This window comes from Rattus rattus, chromosome 4 (assembly GCF_011064425.1).
Source record: "Rattus rattus isolate New Zealand chromosome 4, Rrattus_CSIRO_v1, whole genome shotgun sequence".
NCBI classification, from domain to species: domain Eukaryota; kingdom Metazoa; phylum Chordata; class Mammalia; order Rodentia; family Muridae; genus Rattus; species Rattus rattus.
This window is the reverse complement of record NC_046157.1, coordinates 115,936,499-115,954,269: the sequence shown is the minus strand read 5'-3', so window position 1 is coordinate 115,954,269 and position 17,771 is coordinate 115,936,499. Positions and strand designations below refer to the sequence as shown.

The 17,771-nt window shown below is 49.9% G+C and overlaps 1 protein-coding gene across 1 annotated transcript in view; it reads left to right on the top strand.

The window, feature by feature from the left end:
• The window catches only part of Rfx8 (RFX family member 8, lacking RFX DNA binding domain), a 61,049-nt gene that overhangs the window by 23,528 nt on the left and 19,750 nt on the right, over positions 1 to 17,771 (top strand). Inside the window, exons 5-8 of the mRNA XM_032899524.1 lie at positions 6,446 to 6,509; positions 11,843 to 11,953; positions 13,350 to 13,427; positions 16,374 to 16,487. Coding sequence (XP_032755415.1) covers positions 6,446 to 6,509; positions 11,843 to 11,953; positions 13,350 to 13,427; positions 16,374 to 16,487 — 367 coding nt within the window. The remainder of the gene's footprint in view (positions 1 to 6,445; positions 6,510 to 11,842; positions 11,954 to 13,349; positions 13,428 to 16,373; positions 16,488 to 17,771) is intronic.

Genomic DNA, 17,771 nt, shown 5'->3' with positions numbered 1-17,771 from the left:
CACACACACACACACACACACACAGCTTTCCCAGCTTAACAAGCTAAAGGCCTTCTAGAACTGTCTAAGTTGTCCCTCACATGCTAAGTCTTTGTGCTTGCATTTCTTTGTTCCCCTGCCAGCTCATGAGCTCAGGGGGCTGCCTTGGGGTGGCAGCCTGAGCCTGTGGAATGCAGCTGTGGGTCGGCAGCTGGATCCACAGACTGACAAAGCACCATGGGGCAGAGGGCTCATCATCCAGTCCCCCTCCCACCTTGGGGAAAGCAGGCTCATGACAAACCAGCTGCAGTCTGACAGTTGTGGCCACCACCACCAGAGGATGCAGGAGGGTCCCCTGCCTACCCTAGCAAGGGACTCTCTTTCTTGTTTGGTCAGCTAGTGTATAAGAAGGAATAAGATGAGACAGAGCTGGGGCCAGGACCCCCCAGCGAGACCGCTTATGAGTCTCCCTACTAATGAGGTGTCCAAGTTGCAACCAGCTTTTTGGCCCTGTCCACCCTATGGTTTCCAGGGCTGGTTGGGACTTGTTAAAGTTGAACATATGCATTACCCAGTTGTTCTCTAGACGCTTAAAAAACAAATCTCGTGTATGAGAAATCATGCCCTGGATGACACCCCGGCTCTGCAAAGGCTTTGGAAGCAGAGTCCACCCCTACCCCTAACCCCTACCCCGACATCCTCAGGAACTTGCTCTAAGCACCCCTCCTTGGTCTTCCTCTGTGGAAAGCCACCCGGATGCAATGCCTGGTGTGTTTTGCTGTCTGCCTGTAAACTTGATCCCCTCACCCCCAGAGGCAAGTTTGCATAAGAAAGCAAATATGGACAGCTTACACTTTCAACACTTTCCCCCGGGTCGGTCATCATTTTGCAATTAAGTTGTTCATTAAATCTAATGGGTCAGGAGACAGTTAAATACTTGAATAGCAACCTCCCTACATGCAGAAGATGACTAAGTTATAGCGCTCAGCGTGCCAGCCTTTTGTCCCAGTAGCATAACTCATACATTTTTAGTTTCAAAACACATTTACTGTGTGTGGGGTGTGTGGGTGTCAATGTCTGTGCTCTCTCTCTCTCTCTCTCTCTCTCTCTCTCTCTCTGTGTGTGTGTGTGTGTGTGTGTGTGTGTGTGTGTGTGCGAGCGCGTGCGCATGTGAATGTCTGTGCCTCTGTGTATGTGTGAATGTCTGTGCTTCTCTCTGTCTCTCTGTCTCTCTGTCTCTCTGTCTCTCTCTCTCTCTCTCTCTCTCTGTGTGTGTGAATGTCTGTGCCTCTCTCTCTCTCTCTCTGTGTATGTGTGTGTGTGTGCGCGCACGCGCATGTAAATGTCTGTGCCTCTGTGTGTGTGTGAATGTCTGTGCTTCTCTCTCTGTCTCTGTCTCTCTATCTCTCTGTCTCTCTGTCTGTCTGTCTGTCTGTCTCTCTCTCTGTGTGTGTGTGTGTGTGTGTGTGTGTGTGTGTGTGTGTGTGTGTGTGTGCATGTGTGTTCATGTGCTGATGTGCTGGGGATAAAGCCCTGTGCCCATGCATGTGTAGTAGGTAAGGGCTCCACAACTCAGCTACATCCTCAGCCCCTAAATTATTACGACCTTGCCGGATGCATATGTACCCTAAAAGAACAGAACAATAAGTAGGTAATGACTATGAACTCAGATCAGAATGTCCTCTGGATTCTCCATCTCTGTCCTGATCTGAGAAATGGGATTACAGTTCTTCACAGCTGTCTTTGCAGGGTGGTCTGAGGGTTAGGCCAGATAAGGGATCGCTGCATGCTCCAGGTGCCTACAATTCATGGAACGAAACTGCACAAGGTTTTACAATCACTACGTAACAATGTATCCTGTATTTATATTTGTATCTGTGTTTACATTTGAATTCATATCCAAAACTGTGAAGAGTCACTTCCAGTCAAAAGCAAAATAATTCATTCAGATGTGGTAAGCCGGCCTTGCAGGGGGACCCCAGTGGCTGGAGGACAGTGCTCTGCCCTCGCACTCGGGCTACACAACATGGTCTGAGGGCAGGACTGCATCACACTGCTGTTTTCTTCTCTTTGTAATTGCTTTAAATTGTTTTCCCCGGTGCTGAGCAGTGTTTGAGGGAGATTGGGGCGCCAGCATGATGTAATGGAGTCTGGATCAATGATAGTGATGTCAAAGCCGGAGAATGTGGAAGCAAACCAGAGTTAGAGCTAGCGCCTCGCTTGGGGAAGTCTGTCTGTCTGTCTACTTATTTAAGATCACCATGTGTCCTGCAAGTATATCTTGGTCTCCTCAGTGCCAAGTGATTATGGAAACAGATTAAAGCAACGTGACTCTCATGCTACATAGAGCAAGCAGGCACTTGCTCGTCCCCAGAGAAACAAGGGTTCCCTGGGTTTCTTCCGGGGGGACTCAGAAAGAATCTAACTAGAGGTGAGTCCGGAGGAAGTCTGAGTCTACAGGTCATCAAATATTTAGAGACTCTGGCCCTTAAATAGGACTTAGAGTCATCCGGCCCCATGCCTTCCCTGTCCTGTCCGGGGTCACCAGAGCCCAAGGGATTTACTGAAGGAAGTGCATCCACCAGCTGCTGCAGCAGGATGTCACCTCTTTCCTCCCTGGTCTCCTACCTTCCCCTGGCCTGGCTGGCCACGCCCCTGCCCCATTGTTTATTAAATCCTAACAGCCTGGGTTAGGATGCAGCAGCTGAGGGGGTAGCCCATGAGGATCACAGGTCTTCAAGGTGCAGACTAACTCGGGGCCACTGCTGAGCCACAGCTCTGCCCTGGTGATTAGAAACTGCCACAGGCTTCAGACAGCCCCAGAGGACCTGGACCCCTCCTTCTCAGCAAGGCCAGCTCTGGTATTGTTTGTGGCTTCACTGGGGCCATAGTTTAGCAACAACCGTGCTTTGGCTCTCACTGTGCTGGGCCTGGGTGACAGTAGACCCCAGTGGAGGGAAAATAGAACCCAGATCTACCACAGCCTTAACTCACTAGCCCAGCCCTCCAGGTTCAAGAACAGCCAATGTCTGCAGTGTTCCCTGGGTCCTCTCGCCAGGTCCTCTCTGCACCAGCACTTTTAACTGAGACCTCCAAGCTCGCACACCTGGCCAGACCCCAGGAGTCCTCTGTTCAAGGTCACCATGGTGTGACCTGCTGTGCTGCAGTGTCCAGTTCAAGTCCTCAGTCATGCTGATTTCTTTATTTTTTAGTTATACTAATTGGTTTTTTTTTAAAAAATGGCTTTTAACTGGAAGGTGGTGGCACATGCCTTTAATCCCAGCACTCTGGAGAAAGAGGCAGGTGGATCTCTGTGAGTTCGAGGCCAACCTGGTCTACAGAGCAAGTTCCAGGACAGCCAAACCCTTAAAGCTAGACTCAAAAAAAAAAAAAAAAAAAGCCTGTCTCGAAAAAGCAAAAAGCAAAAACAATTAGTGATGATGATGATGGTGGCCCTTGTTATGTCTTGATCACAACTATGCCCTACAAGAGCTAACAAAATGTCTGTCCGGTGGTTGACACTTAATGTGCATATAGTGACTGAATGAGAAACCAATGGATAGTTAAACGGATGAACAGTGGGTGGGTGGATGGACAGACGGATGAATAGCTAAGTGGATGGACTGGATGGTGCCGAGTGGGCAGGGAGGTGGGTGGATAAACAGACGTGAATATCTTCCCGTTGTTCTCGTATTTATTTCTGCAAGGAAAGGATCCAGGAATTCTGTGTTGGCACCGTGTAGAATTGTATCCCTCCGGTTTCACTGGGAAAAGCCTAGAGTCAGGTGTGCTGGTCTGCATCTTCAGCCTCAACGCCTGAGGCGGAGGAGGCTGATTCTGAGTGTGAAGTCAGTCTGGTCTACAAAGCGAGTTCCAAGCCAGCTAGACACGCATAACGAGACCCCTGTTATGAATACCCACAAACCCTCGCTAGCCCGCCTCCTCAAGGCACATGGCATCCGAGGGGTGCATTCATCTCAGGGGCAGCCGGTTCTAGGGCACCACGCCACAATACCTCTAGCTAGTCTTTGGTCCCAGGGGCGGCCGCCCTCCTGGCTCTCTGGAGCTGAACTCTGCTCACATCCCCAGTAACTGGACAACGACATAACCTACACCAGCCTGACCAAATCAAAACTCCAGAAGCTTGTAACTTAACAATCAGATTTATCTCAGTAAAAACACATCGGCATAATAAATTCAGAGCCACCTGATATGACAGAATTTGCCCACCTAGACAAGACAAGCTGTCCTCTAATAACCATCCCTCATGTGATAGCCATAGTTACCTGTGGCTGATTAAAGCCACACAGAGAATGATCCTTCTCATCCTCCTCCATCTTGCCTCCCCTCCTTGGCTTCTCTCCCCTTTCCAAAACTCTGACCCCGCCTTACTTTTTACTGTCCAATCGCAGGCCTTGTCTTACCTTGCACCTGCCTTCTTTTAATTTCAACCACAGACCCCTGCCTCAAAAAGAAAGAAGAGGGAGATAAAGAGCTTCACTCCAGTGATGTCTCCAAGTGCTGACAGCCAATCATATCATCCTGGTTAAATTCTGTGGACTCTCACTTCGGATGTTTACTTATGTCTTATTCTAGGGATAAATTAGTTCCTAGCTTACTTACAATGTCCCAGAATCTATATGTTACTGGTTATGTCTCTTGTGGCTAAGTACCAGATAAAAAGGCAAAACAAGAGAAAGTTTTTCCTCTGGCCCACAATTTAGAGAGACGCAGTCTCTCGTGGAGGAGGAGGTGCCCCAGCGGGCAGCTAGCTTATCTTTGGTGCTGTCCAGGAAGCGGACAGTGGGGAAAACCTGATGCTCACATGCCTTTCTGCCTTCCCCCTCTTGATTCATTTCCAGACCCCATCCCAGGAGGTGGTGATGCCACTCTTCAGGGTTGGTCTCCTCTCCTCAGCCAATGCTTCTGGAAGCATTCATAGACACATCCAAAGGTGTGCCTCATTAAGGCCCAAGTATTCCTAAAGCCAATCAGGTCGTCAATCCAAGTTCACCACCACGAGCCCACCCTCGTCAATCGGATACCTGACTGTAGCACTTTGAAGCCATAAAATTCTACCCTTGGCCCTGTGAGCTCATGGCTGTCTCAACACAAAGTGCCTTCGGCCCAGATCTTCATAGTTTCAACACTGTTCAAAAGTTTAGTCTTCTCTCAGACTTCAAGTATGTGTGATCACATGTGAGCTCTCCCTCCCCTCCCCGCCTCCCCACACACTCACAAAATTCTTTCTCCAAATATAGCTACAGTAGAGGCTAACACTGCAGTATAGGAAGGGGGCACAGTTCAGTCCCAAATACGAGCCCCCAAATGAAATTTCTAAAACACTTGAATTTCTCCACTTTCTACCATTTGTATGGAATCCATCCTTCTGTATCTCTGGTTTCTGGAGCCCATATCCCATGAGCTATTTGGAATGTCCAAAACAACACTGATGTTTTGATAACGATTCTCACTAAAGGACGAAGGGCATGCCTCCCTGAAGGGCTTGCGTTCAGATTGTCTACCGCACTTGGGGATAGAGTCCTGTGCAGAAACATCATCATCCATAGATATGCATGAGCATGTGTATATGTATATATCAGATACTCAGGAGGGAGGAGAGACTGTCGCCACCACACAGACCTTTAGAAGAGAGCCCCAAAGCCAGTGCTGGCCCACTCTCCCAGGTGTCCCCCCTCCCCCCGACTGTGGCTTCATGCTCTGAGGAGAGAGACAGTCCAGTCTGCAGCCCCGTTCTCTCAGGCAAGAGGACTATGCTGACTCTGGTAGATGAAGCTTCCAAGCCATGCCTCCCCCTCAGCTCAGCCTTAGCTCTGGGGCAGATGGGGAAGAAGATACCCTCTTCTCTCATAGCCAGAGGGGGCACATTTCCTGGTGCAAGTGGGAGGCGCTGTGCACCCATAATTAAAGGGAAAGCATCCCACCGCACATCGACGGGACTAAGTCTGTCATCTACTGTGTGAGTCTCTCACACGAGGTGCCCCACAGACATGACAGACGGTGCTTACAGACCAGCAACCCCCAGTTCCCGTGTTCCGTGAAAGCGCGCTCTGCCACATCTATTACCTAACGGCACTCTCGTGTCTGGGTCGCTAGCGGAGTACACCAAATCAGAAAGCAGCAAGACCCACCATTTTCATGGTGGGCTTTCTTTTCCCACAGGAGTGAAGTTGTAACCTTAATGGTGTCAGACACCTTGCTTGTGAAGGGAACAAAGCATTTAAAATTAAAATCCAAGGTTGTCCCAGATACAGAAATAATCTTTTTTTAAAAAAAAAAACCCCAAGCACGTGACAATTGCCATACATGCCCAGGAACCTGAAGGGTGAGTTTTTGATAGCGTTTTACCCCAAACGAATACGCTCGCTGCAGAGGAAATTCTTTTCTTGTGTTCAGGGACGGGCGTCTTAGTCACACGGTTTCTCTGTTGTCTGTTCCTGTACAGTGGCGACCTTGTTGCCTTCGGAAAGTCTCCTGATTTTAACAACGTTCTCCAGCAGGAAGAAACAGTGAGTATAAAATCGCCACGTTCTAACAGACCCTCCGGTATTGGGGATTACATGCCTGCTGTGTCCCGAGTTCTGGAGAGTCCTTACCCATCACCCCTTTGGTCTCGCCGTTGAATGTCCGGCATATGTCATACTCAGCTAGGACGGACCTGGCCCCTGCCCTGGAGGACCGCACTGCTCAGCTGCAGTCACGGCGAAGCTGTGTTTCCTGAGGTGTAGTTCTAAAGGACGCACAGGTGGTTGGTGATTGATTTGCCACACCCTGCCTCTATGGTATTCTTTCAACTCTGAGAATCAGGACATTAGTGCTATTAATAGCTAACCTCTGACACTGTGGGTTGAGCCTCACTTTATTTGGCTAAGACATCATGACAGGACTTTGATCCTGTTTCAGCTCAGTTTGCGAAAGCAAATTACCCTAAACTGAGCAGTTTAAACACACTGATGTCTCATGGTTCCGGGTGCTTCCGATAAGGAGGGAACCGTAGACAGCAGGCTGCTCCTCCTGGTCTTCTCTGACCTCTTATTTGTGAGCGATCCAGTTCATGGATATCCATCCCACCCTCCAGACCTAACCACCCCCCAGGGGTCCACTTCTAAAGTCCCTCAGTTGATTACAATGTCAGCACAGGGATCTGAAGGAACACAAACACTACCACTAGCAGATACAATCTCACTGACAGAACCACTTTCTAAAACATCTGTTTTTATAACCAGTACCCAAAAGTTATAAAGACAAAGTCTCATGGCCTTGTACTGGAAAAGCATTGTCTGTGGACAGGAAGCCACTGAGGCAGATGAAGGGCAGTGAGTCCAGAAAGGCAGAAAGGTCAGATGTCATGCATGAGGGCTGATCCCTCCTCTTGAATCCCTTCCGAGTGCACTGGCAGTTTCTGTACTGGTGAAGAATTCACCCCAGGACACAGATAGAGCGAGCCGGCCAGCAGTGTGGATGCTCAGGGGCTAGCTAAGCAACAGCCACGCTGTGAAAGCAGACTGAGCAAGTACAGATTGTGGCGTCTGGACTTATTACTAGTCTTGGGGTGCTCTTTCTTCTCCCCTGAGTGGTCTGAAGTGATCTTCTTCCTGGTGTAGGCAGAAGCTCTCCTAGGAGCCAAGATGACCTTACCCATAATTCAGAATGTCTGTTACAGTTAGATGCAAGAATAAATAAATAAATAAATAAATAAATAAATAAATAAATAAAGTGTAAGTATCTAGGGGCTGGAGAGATGGCTCAGCGGTTAGAGCACCAGCTGCTCCCCTAGAGAACCCAGGTTCAATTCCCAGCACTCAGATGACAGCTCACGGCTGTAACTCCAGTTCCCAGGATCCACAACCTGAGGCATGCATGTAGTGCTCATACCTGTGCGTGCAGGCAAAATACCCATACACAGAAAATGAAATATTTTTTAAAAGTATAACTATTCATAAAACCGAGAAGCTAGCCAGAGGAAAGGAAAGGCAAGGTGCCGTGGGAAGCTCCTGGTGTGTGTGGCTAGAGACTGACTTGACTTATTTCAGTTGATCCTGTCCTTCCTCTTGCCCGGCCAGCTTGGCTATGTCACACCCAGCCACAAGCTTATCTTATTTGTCTTCCCTACGGTATCAGCTCCTTCCTGAGTGTTTTGACCCTGACATTCATTTTAGCTATGACAGATGGCCAGGGAGAACCTCACAGATGAGGAGTCCACTCTAAGAAATCAACACAAAGTCGGTGTTCTGAACAATACAAAATGATTGTCTCGTGTCTTTGGGGGCCGTGAGCCCCCCTATCAGTTCTCACCAGGCCGCAGTTAGGGTCTCTGTAGAGCAGATCTCTAACTGCAGGCTGGGGGAACCTTCCAGCATCTAAAGGCCGCCTATATTCCTGGGCTTATAGCCCCATACTCCATCTTCGAAGCCAGCACAGCGTAAGCCAAGTCCTGCTCTGAACTGAGTTCGGCCACCTGTTTTCAAGGATTCTTGTGATCCTTTGACATCAGGAAAAGGGTACTCCTGGTGTCTAGGTCCCTCCTGCCTTGATGTAGCAGTCACAGCATCTGGAGATTAGAGCATGGGCATCTTGGGGCACCATAGTTCTCCCTGTGAAAAAGGGATTCTCAGAATCCTTGTTGGGAGAGTATTCATCTTGGGGTGTAGCTTGCATCTGACCTGAGAGGTAGGGCTAACAGTGGGGAGGCCCCAAGGACTGGCCTTGAGAGATGCCAATCATGAAGAACTTGATAATGCCAGGCTTCGGAATTTAATTCAAGAGGGCGTGGCATCAAACCTCAAACGGAGGACGGGACATACTGGGAGGGGTGACAGAAGATGTGGGAAGGAAAAAAGGCAAGCCAGAAAGCTTTCCTGAGTGACACAACTCAGGACAGGCACGTGATGCCTGGGGATTTGGCGACAGTAAGAGATGTCCCCATTGTATCCTCGGGTGGATACATAAGTTTTGTCTTAGTCAGCTGTTACTGTAACAAAATACCTGCTCTGATCAACTTAAAAATCGAAACTGTTTACCTTGGCTCCCAATTTTGGAAGTAAACTTTCATGGGTTTGCCCCACTGCTTCTGGGGCTGTGGTGATGTGGCAGAATGTCGAGATGTGGAGAGCGTGCTGACTCAAAGCTATTCTCCTCATGGCTGTGTCTCGACAAAGACGGAGGAAGAGACCAAGTGCTCTATGTTTCAGGCTCTCATGGATTTTCCTTTTGATGTCTCATGACAACGTACTTTCATACTCTTATGCTCATTTGTATTTATATATAATTTATCCTTTGAGAATTTCATACACATATACATTACATTTTCATCATGTCTGTCCCGCTCCCTCCAGATAGCCTCCAAACACACCCCTTGAGTCCAGTGTGTTCTGTCCACGTTCACCCAAGTGAGAGCCATTCCCCATAGCACGAGCAACCTGCCAGTGGCCACATCCCCAGAGAAAAGTGACTCTTCCTCCTCCAGCAGCCATCAAATGCCTATAGCTCCTAAGCTAGGGGTAGGGCCTTGTGACCCCCTCCCCCATCCACGCTGGATGCTTGGGCAGCTCCATCTTGTGTGGGTTTGTGCAGGTAACATCAGCTCATGAGCACAACGGCCACGTTATGACCAGAAGACGGCAGTTCACCCGGCTCCTCCCTACCCTCCAGCTCTCATATTTTTTTCCTTGACCTCTTCTGAGATGTTCCCAGCCTTGCCGGGAGTGGGGGGAGGGGGGTTTGAGTGGGGGGGTTGATACAGAAGTCCAGTCTAGGACTGAGAAGCCATCAGTGACCTGACACTACACAATAGCGTGAGGTCTGAGTGGCGAAACAGTCATTTGTCATGTTGACATAGAGAACATTGGTGGTCTCAAAAGAGAAGGGAGAGGGAGAGAGGGAGAGGAAGAGGAGAAGAAGAGGAAGAAGGCGGGGAAGGCAAAGAAGAAGAAGAGGAGGAGGAGGAGAAAGAAGAAGAGAAGGAAGGAAGGAAAGAAAAAAGAGGGAAGGCGGGCAGAAGGGAGGAAGAGAGAGGAAGAGAAAATAAAGGGCCTACCTAGGTGTCTGGGTGGTGGCTCATGAGTGAGAGCGAGTGTCTGGCATTGAATCCCAGGCACCCACAGAAGCGGCCAGGCACAGCTGTGCATGCCTACAAACCCCGCATCAAGGAGAAGAGACAGGTGGATCAGGCTAGCTCACTGGCCAGCGAGCCTGGACAAAACATCAAACTTCCAGTTCAGTGAGAGACCCTGTCTTAAGGCTGAACAACAGCGGAGGAAGGTGCCTGGCGTCCTGCCTTCCCCTCCACATGGGAGCTCATGTGTTCAACACACATGCATGCACGCACACATACACCTGCCTAGATTTATAGCTATCAACCTCATGGTCTAGAAAGGTAGTTGAAGCGATAGATTTCTGGCCTCCTCTGAGTCACCCAGGAACAAGGAAACTGGATCCCAAGTACCAGGACGTAGTTTCAGGACCACACTTTGAGAAATGTTGCTTTGGGAACAACAGCAGCAGCAGCCAGAGAGCAGGTATATCCAGGTCAGTCTGGGCTCTGGAGCAGATGGCCTAAGTGGGTTGTCACCGTGCAAAGCTGCTCAGGACTGGAACTGAAAGTTCTCTGGGCCCTCTGCCTGTTGGAAACACCAACAGCGAGGCTGGTGAGCTTCGTGAAACAGGCTCTTCCTGATGGTCGGTCACCTCAGCATCCCCCACAGACCAGAGAGCAGTGTGCCCTGGGGACATCGTCCTCAACATTCCCACCCCGTGTGTGTCCAAGAGTCCTCCAGAGGGGGTGTTGATACAGCACGCCAGAAGCAGCAGAACTCTCCGTACGCATTTCCCCAAGTTCAGGGTCAGGTACTCAGAGTTCCGGAGCAATGGCTGTTGGGCAGTATCTCAACTCCCCAGTCTTCAGTGTAAGTCTTGATAATAACTAGGGGTATCACAAAAAAGGGAGCAATCCCCAGGGGGTGCTACTGTGTGTGGCTCTCCAAGGGGATGATGGCTGAGCACAGCCATCTGCCCCGAGGAAGGGTGCCTAGGAGTTCAAAGGAGCTGCTGACCCTCAGGAACCAAAACCCTGAGAGGCCAGCAAGTAGCTGAGCCCAGCCAGGTGCACATAGAAACTGAAGAAGCCAGGGTCGGGGGTGGAATTCTGACCCGGAAGTTGCCAGAATTCCACAGCAGAACGGAGCAGACTGTTAAGATGGAGAGAGATAAAAAGTCTCAATTCAGCGCGGTTGACTTTGCATCGAAGTGCACTCGTGGGACTCATGGTGGCCCATTCTAGTCCAAGGAAATCTTTCAAAAGTCCCGGAGAAATCGTTTCAAATAAAATCAGTGTACTCTGGCCCGAGCAGGTCCCTCCCCTGCCAGTCAGCACTGTGAGGAGGGCCTGAAATTTGTCATTCAGAAATGAAGCCAGTGGCCCTCATCCTCCTGTCAGCCCAGGATTCCTGATGCAGTTAATTCTCTTCACAGCTCAAGCAGGGACAGGCACTTGATGGCACTCCATTTTATTTCAGGAAGCAACAATTCAACAGATGAAGGTTCTAGAAATACATAGCGATATTAGGCTGCTCACAGATGCTATTCTTATTGGACATTGACTGTAACACAGAAATACCGTCTCCCAAGAACAATATATTCGGGCAATGTATTAAAACCTAAAGCCCCCCCTTTGTAGCAGACAGCATTATAGGAACCATTGTAACAGAATATGAGGGGAAGTTGCAGAAACAACACCACATTCAAGACCATGATAACTTAGAGTAACTTGTGGTTGCAACTTCATTCATATGCCAGAGGATTCATTTTATCTTAAGGGATTAACCATGGCATAAATGACTTGCAGTGTGAAAGTCACTCACCGATAAAGACGGACCCGATGGGCTCACCTGTGTCTCCATTCAGAAGATGTCCATTCTGGGAACAAGAACTGGCGAACAAGTACTCCTGTAAGCTGGTAGGTCTGTGTCCCGAGGGGCATGGTTCTCACATCAGTGCCTTCCTTCTGGGGCCGGAAAATCCAAGTCTGCCCTCACAGCCAGTGCCAGGGCCCCTGGGACTGCTGCCATGCCTTTTCTGAAGTGAGGGCTTCCCTCATGAAGGAAAGGACCAGAAAAGGGAAGCAGAGCCCTGGTACCTCTAGGAACTGGAGTTGGGAAGTAAAGCGGATGCCAGCGTTCAGGAATACAGGGGCCAGCGGGCGGGCGGGGCCTTTGGAGCACAACCTCGAGGGTCAGAGCTCACAGGCCCTCAGTCACGCAAAGCCGAGCACAGAGGTACAGGTCTAGAATCTCAGAGCTGGGGCGGCTGAGGACAGGAGGATCTCTGGAGCTCACTGGCCAGCTGGTGTAGCCTGTCGGTGGCCCCAGTTCAGTGATACCCTGCCTCAAGGATTGAGGTAAAAGTGATAGAGAGGGACACTCAGTGCCCTCCTTGGGCCTATGAACGCATGCACAGGTGTAACACACACACACACACACACACACACACACACACACACCCTGCCACCACTCCCACCCTCACCATCACCATCACCACCACCACCACCAACAACAACAACAACAGAAATAATACATGGAGTCCACGGGATGGCTCAGCAGGCTGACCACCAAACCTGACAACCTGAGTTCACTCCCTAGGATTCACACAGTGCAAGGAGAGAGCCTCTTCTGGCCTCACACGTGCTGTGCCATGCATGTTCCCATATATGCCCACACACGTGGATATGACCTTACACATGTGCTATGTCACGCATGGTCCCTATACACCTACACATACAAATGTGACCTCACTCGTGCTGTGCCATGCTTGTTCCCATGTACACCCACGTGCATGGAAATGACCTCACAACATGCTGTGCCATACATGTTTCTATACACATCAACATGCATGAATATGACCTCACACATGTCCTGTGCCATGCATGTTCCCACATACACCCACACATGTGGATAAATACATGTGAAAATCCCTTAAAGATTTTAAAGGTGGAACATTATAGATGAAGACACTGGATGTCTCCCTCTGGCCTCTACACAAGCATGTGATGTTCACTGACACATAAGTACACATACACACAAAACACATACAAAAAAAACCCTACATCACACTCCCTCAAAAGTTAAAGTGATAGAACTGCCCTGGCAGTGTATGAGTTACCACAGCAAACCTGACACTCCATGAACTGTTGGTAAGTTGTGCTGACCCAGTCCACAGAGCACAAGCTGTGGGAGATGAGGGGGTGGGGGATAGGGGGAAGTCTGGCTCCTGTCATGTCAGAGCTGTGTCAAGAACGGCCTCAGATAACAGATCCCACAGGCAGACAGAGGTGCTAACATCCATTGCCCTCCTAGGTGGTCTTTCTTGCTGACGAATATTGCAACTACTGCCGAGACATTTTACAGTATGTGAGGAACCAAGAACTGGAGAAGGTAGGCTGTTATCTGTGAAATACAGGCATGTATGACCAGCTGTCAACCACTTAACTTGATGGGACCCCCTCCAGGGACAGCAAGAGCTAGCCTGTGGCATCAGACAGCTCTTGGAGTAACTATCTGGTCACTGGTGAGTTCTGGAAAGTGGTCTTGCCTCAGCTTAGTCATTTGGAAATCCTCCGAGGTCCTGACACGGGTATCATGACGCTTGAAGAACAGATTCAGCTGTGCCAAGTAGAGAGTGGGGAGCGAGACCCGCCTTTTCCCCAGTAATGCCCGCCACACTTTATCAACACATGTCTCGGCAAAAGAAAAGGACTTTGAGGCAGGTGATTGGCCATGGATGGGTATTGCAGATTTTATCGTAGACAGAGCTCGGCGGTAACCTATCTATAGGGCGAAGCTCTAAGGTCTTCCCCATTGCACAAGGAGGGGTGTGAACTGGCTGCGGGAAGACTCTTAAATTAGAGTCTATCTAGCCTACTGTGAGCATGGCGCACGTGAGGTCAGAGGACAGTTTTCAGGAGCCGTCCCTGTCCTGCTAAGTATGTGGGAATCAAGGCTAGAACTCAAGAAATCATGCTCGGCAGGATAAGCCAGCCATTCCGAATGCCTGGGCTTTGCTCTGCTAAGTAGGAGAAAAGAATCCAGGGAAGCAAGGGCACGTTCAAGTGGAAGCTTTCCTGTGCCTCTGACATCTGAGCACTCCAGCTCCGAGCACACACGCCGTGGAGCCAGGGTGAAGCACTGCGGAGGGGGAGAGAGCGGTGCGGCCCCTCTCGTCTCTGCAGCATCAGGATGCCAAGCCTCTCACGGCTCCCTTCACATGCTCAGCAGATGTCTGCTTAAATCACGTCCCGTGACGGCTCCGTTTCTGGGACTAGGGAGGCATCTTCCGCATGGCTTGAGGAATGTGTGATTCGGTAACGAGGGGAACAACGTTACCCAGTGAGGCTGACGAGTCCTGCTGCTGTCCGTTAGTCACCCCCTTCCCGACGGAGGTGTTAGTCAGCGACTGCTAACCACAACAGAATATCCGAGATAAGAAACTTAGAATGCAGGAATATTCACTTTGATTTACGGTTTGGGGGAATTTCAGCCCATGTCTGGTTGGCATTGACCATCATTGTGCATCTGTGACGACCCAGCAGCAGAACAGTGTGTTCCTGCTGGGTGAGACACTGAGAAAGGGGAAAAGCCCAAGGTCTCACAATCCTCTGAAAGGTCACAGCCCCAGTGGCCAGGATGCTTCCTACTAGGCCTAACTCTTAAATGTGTTACCACCTCCTCATAGCATACCAGCCAAGGGCCAAGCCTTCAACCAGTAGGCCACGGGCAAACATTCTCGATTCAAACTATAACAGCCATTATAAACAAAAAGCCCGGGACGGGCTTCTTTATAAAGAAAAAAAAAGTTTATTTTGGGTCATAGTTTTAAAGGTTCAAGGTCTTCAGGATTTCATCTGGTGATAGCATTCTTGTTGGCAGTCTAGAGCAACACAGCAGCTCTGTGTGTGTGTGTGTGTCTATGTCTGTGTCTGTGTGTGTATGTGTGTCTGTCTGTCTCCTTATAGACCCATAAGCATCCATCCAGTCATCAGGCCTCTACCTCCATGGCCTCCTATAATCCAAGTCAGTTCAGTCTGGGTAGTCACAGGCATCAGGTAGAGGGAACACATTGGAGAATCACTTGTGTTAGGAGCAGGGGGCCTGGAACATGGGTCGCCAACCAGGCTATGAGTGGACTGCTTTTCTGACTCTACTTGGATAAGTCTGTCAGTGTCCCTGACACAGATCCCAAGTCATGGCCCTCATGGTGGCTCTCACCACCATGGCAGGAATCACTTCCTGCCTGGGGTCTCTGGATGCCTCGGGATGTGTCCACCCACGGGAATCCCACAGGCCAAGAGTCTTATGCTGGAGAGATGGCTCAGTGGTTAAGAGCACTGGCCACTTTTGTGGAAGACCTGAGTCCACTTCCTGGCACCAACACCATGGCTCACAAACACCTGTAACTCCTGTTCCACGGTCTCTGAAGCCTTCTTCTGACTCTGTAGGCATGTGTACATGTATGAGCACACACAGGCACATAGGCATACACACACACACACACAGACACACACACACACACACTGGGGCGGGGTGGAGGAGGGAGAAAATCAATAATAAACCTTTAAAGGGAGTGTTCTTTACTAACTGGCCACTGCTAATTGTCTGGAAATGGGCAGACAAAACAGAAAAAGAAGGAACCGGACTTTTTGGCCCCTCTTTGTGTTCCCTACTTGATCTCTGAGAAGGGCTCGCCTGGCTTCACAGCTAGTGTTGAGTAGCTAGGCCCGGGGCGCAATACTGTCACTTTTCTTTTTGAGCTGGAAAATAAGCAAAGTGATCAGTCAGTCAGTCAGTCAGTCAGTCAGTCAGTCAGTGAGCTTTTATTCTTAACCCTGATGAGGCCCCTGTAGCCTTCATCTTACTGTAACCAACCAGAGCCCTCTGGTGGCCAGAAACAGCTTTTCTAGGAACACCCTCGAGGAAGTAGGTTTCCTGGTGTAGGACCAAGGCAGGGTGGGCCACTTTGGTTGCTGAAAAGAGGTGTTCCCTCTAGAGACATGGCCCAGAGGTTAAGAGTAGCGACTACTCTTCCAGAAGACTCAGGTTCAATTCCCAGCACCCACATGGTGGCTCACCACTGTCTATAACTCCAGTTCCAGGGGACCTGACACCTCATACAAACCCAGGTGCAGGCAAAACACCAGTGCACATGAAGGAAGAAGAGTAGTTTCCAAACCCAGCTTGCAAAGCTGATATCACAACTTCGCATGCCCTGGTGCGAACCACTATCTATGCAGGGGTGAGGCCCACAAGGCCCTGCGGGGTCAGTGACTATGGGTGAGGCCCACAAGTCACAGCCTGGGTTTCTGATGATATGTTCTGTCTCATCAGGTGGAGGATTTAATCACCTCCTTCTGGAAATCTCTGCAGCAAGACACAGTCATGCTCCTGTCTCTGCCCGACGTGCGCCAGCTCTTCGGATGCTATGACATGCAGCTATATAAGGTGGGTGGACCCTTGATCCCCTGGTGCATCCCTCCCAGAAACAGATGCTACTGGTCAAGTTAGAACACCCCCCAATACATACCAGAACGGAACCCTCCCAATACACACTGGCCTAGAACAGCACGCCCAATACACACCAGTCCAGAACAGCACACCACAATACACACCAGCCCAGAACAGCACACCCCAATACACACCAGTCCAGAACAGCACACCCCAATACACACCAGTCCAGAACAGCACACCCCAATACACACCAGTCCAGAACAGCACACCCCAATACACACCAGCCCAGAACAGCACACCCCAATACACACCAGTCCAGAACAGCACACCCCAATACACACCAGTCCAGAACAGCACACCCCAATACACACCAGCCCAGAACAGCACACCCCAATACACACCAGTCCAGAACAGCACACCCCAATACACACCAGTCCAGAACAGCACCCCCCATACACACCAGCCCAAAACAGCACCCTCCCAATACACACTGGCCTAGAACAGCACGCCCAATACACACAAACCTGTGCACAATGGACCAGGGCCTTTTGCTCTTTTAAATTTCCTCATATACAGAGAATAATGACCCATGATTCAGATATTCAGATTTAGTTCATTTTTTCTCTGAACATATCTACTAAAGATATTTACACACACACACACACACACACACACACACACACACACACACACACAATTTCTTGGAAACAGGACCCCTTGATGTAACCAAAGCTGGATTTGAACTTACAATCCTCCTGCTTCAGTCTCTGGAGTACTGGGATTGTAGGTGTTCCCAGGCTAGTCCTTTTACAAAGGCATTCTCAGGGGTCTGGAGAGATGACTCAGAGCACTGGCTGCTCTTTGAAAGGACTCAGGCTCCAGTCCCAGCACCCACACAGCAGCTCACAACCTTCCATGGTTCTAGTTCCAGGGGATCTCTGCCCTCTTCCGGTGTCCTCGGGCACTGCACACATGCAGCACACGGACGTGCAATCAGGCAAACACTCATACACATTAAACAAACGACACCCAGGTAGGAAAGGAAGACGTTTTAGGATGCAGAGCCGTGGGTGACCACACTAGAGCAATGCTGCTGCTGCCAGACTTGCTCTGCTCTGGAACTCCCATCTCTGGAGCAGTCACTGGATTCAGGGGGTCAGATGGACACCGGTCCTGCAGTGAAATTGTCTTTGCTCATCAAAGTCCCACCGGTTAGGTCTTAGGGAGCTCGGGCTTCTAGTTTGTCACCACAGACATAGAATAAAGGCTCTTAAAAAC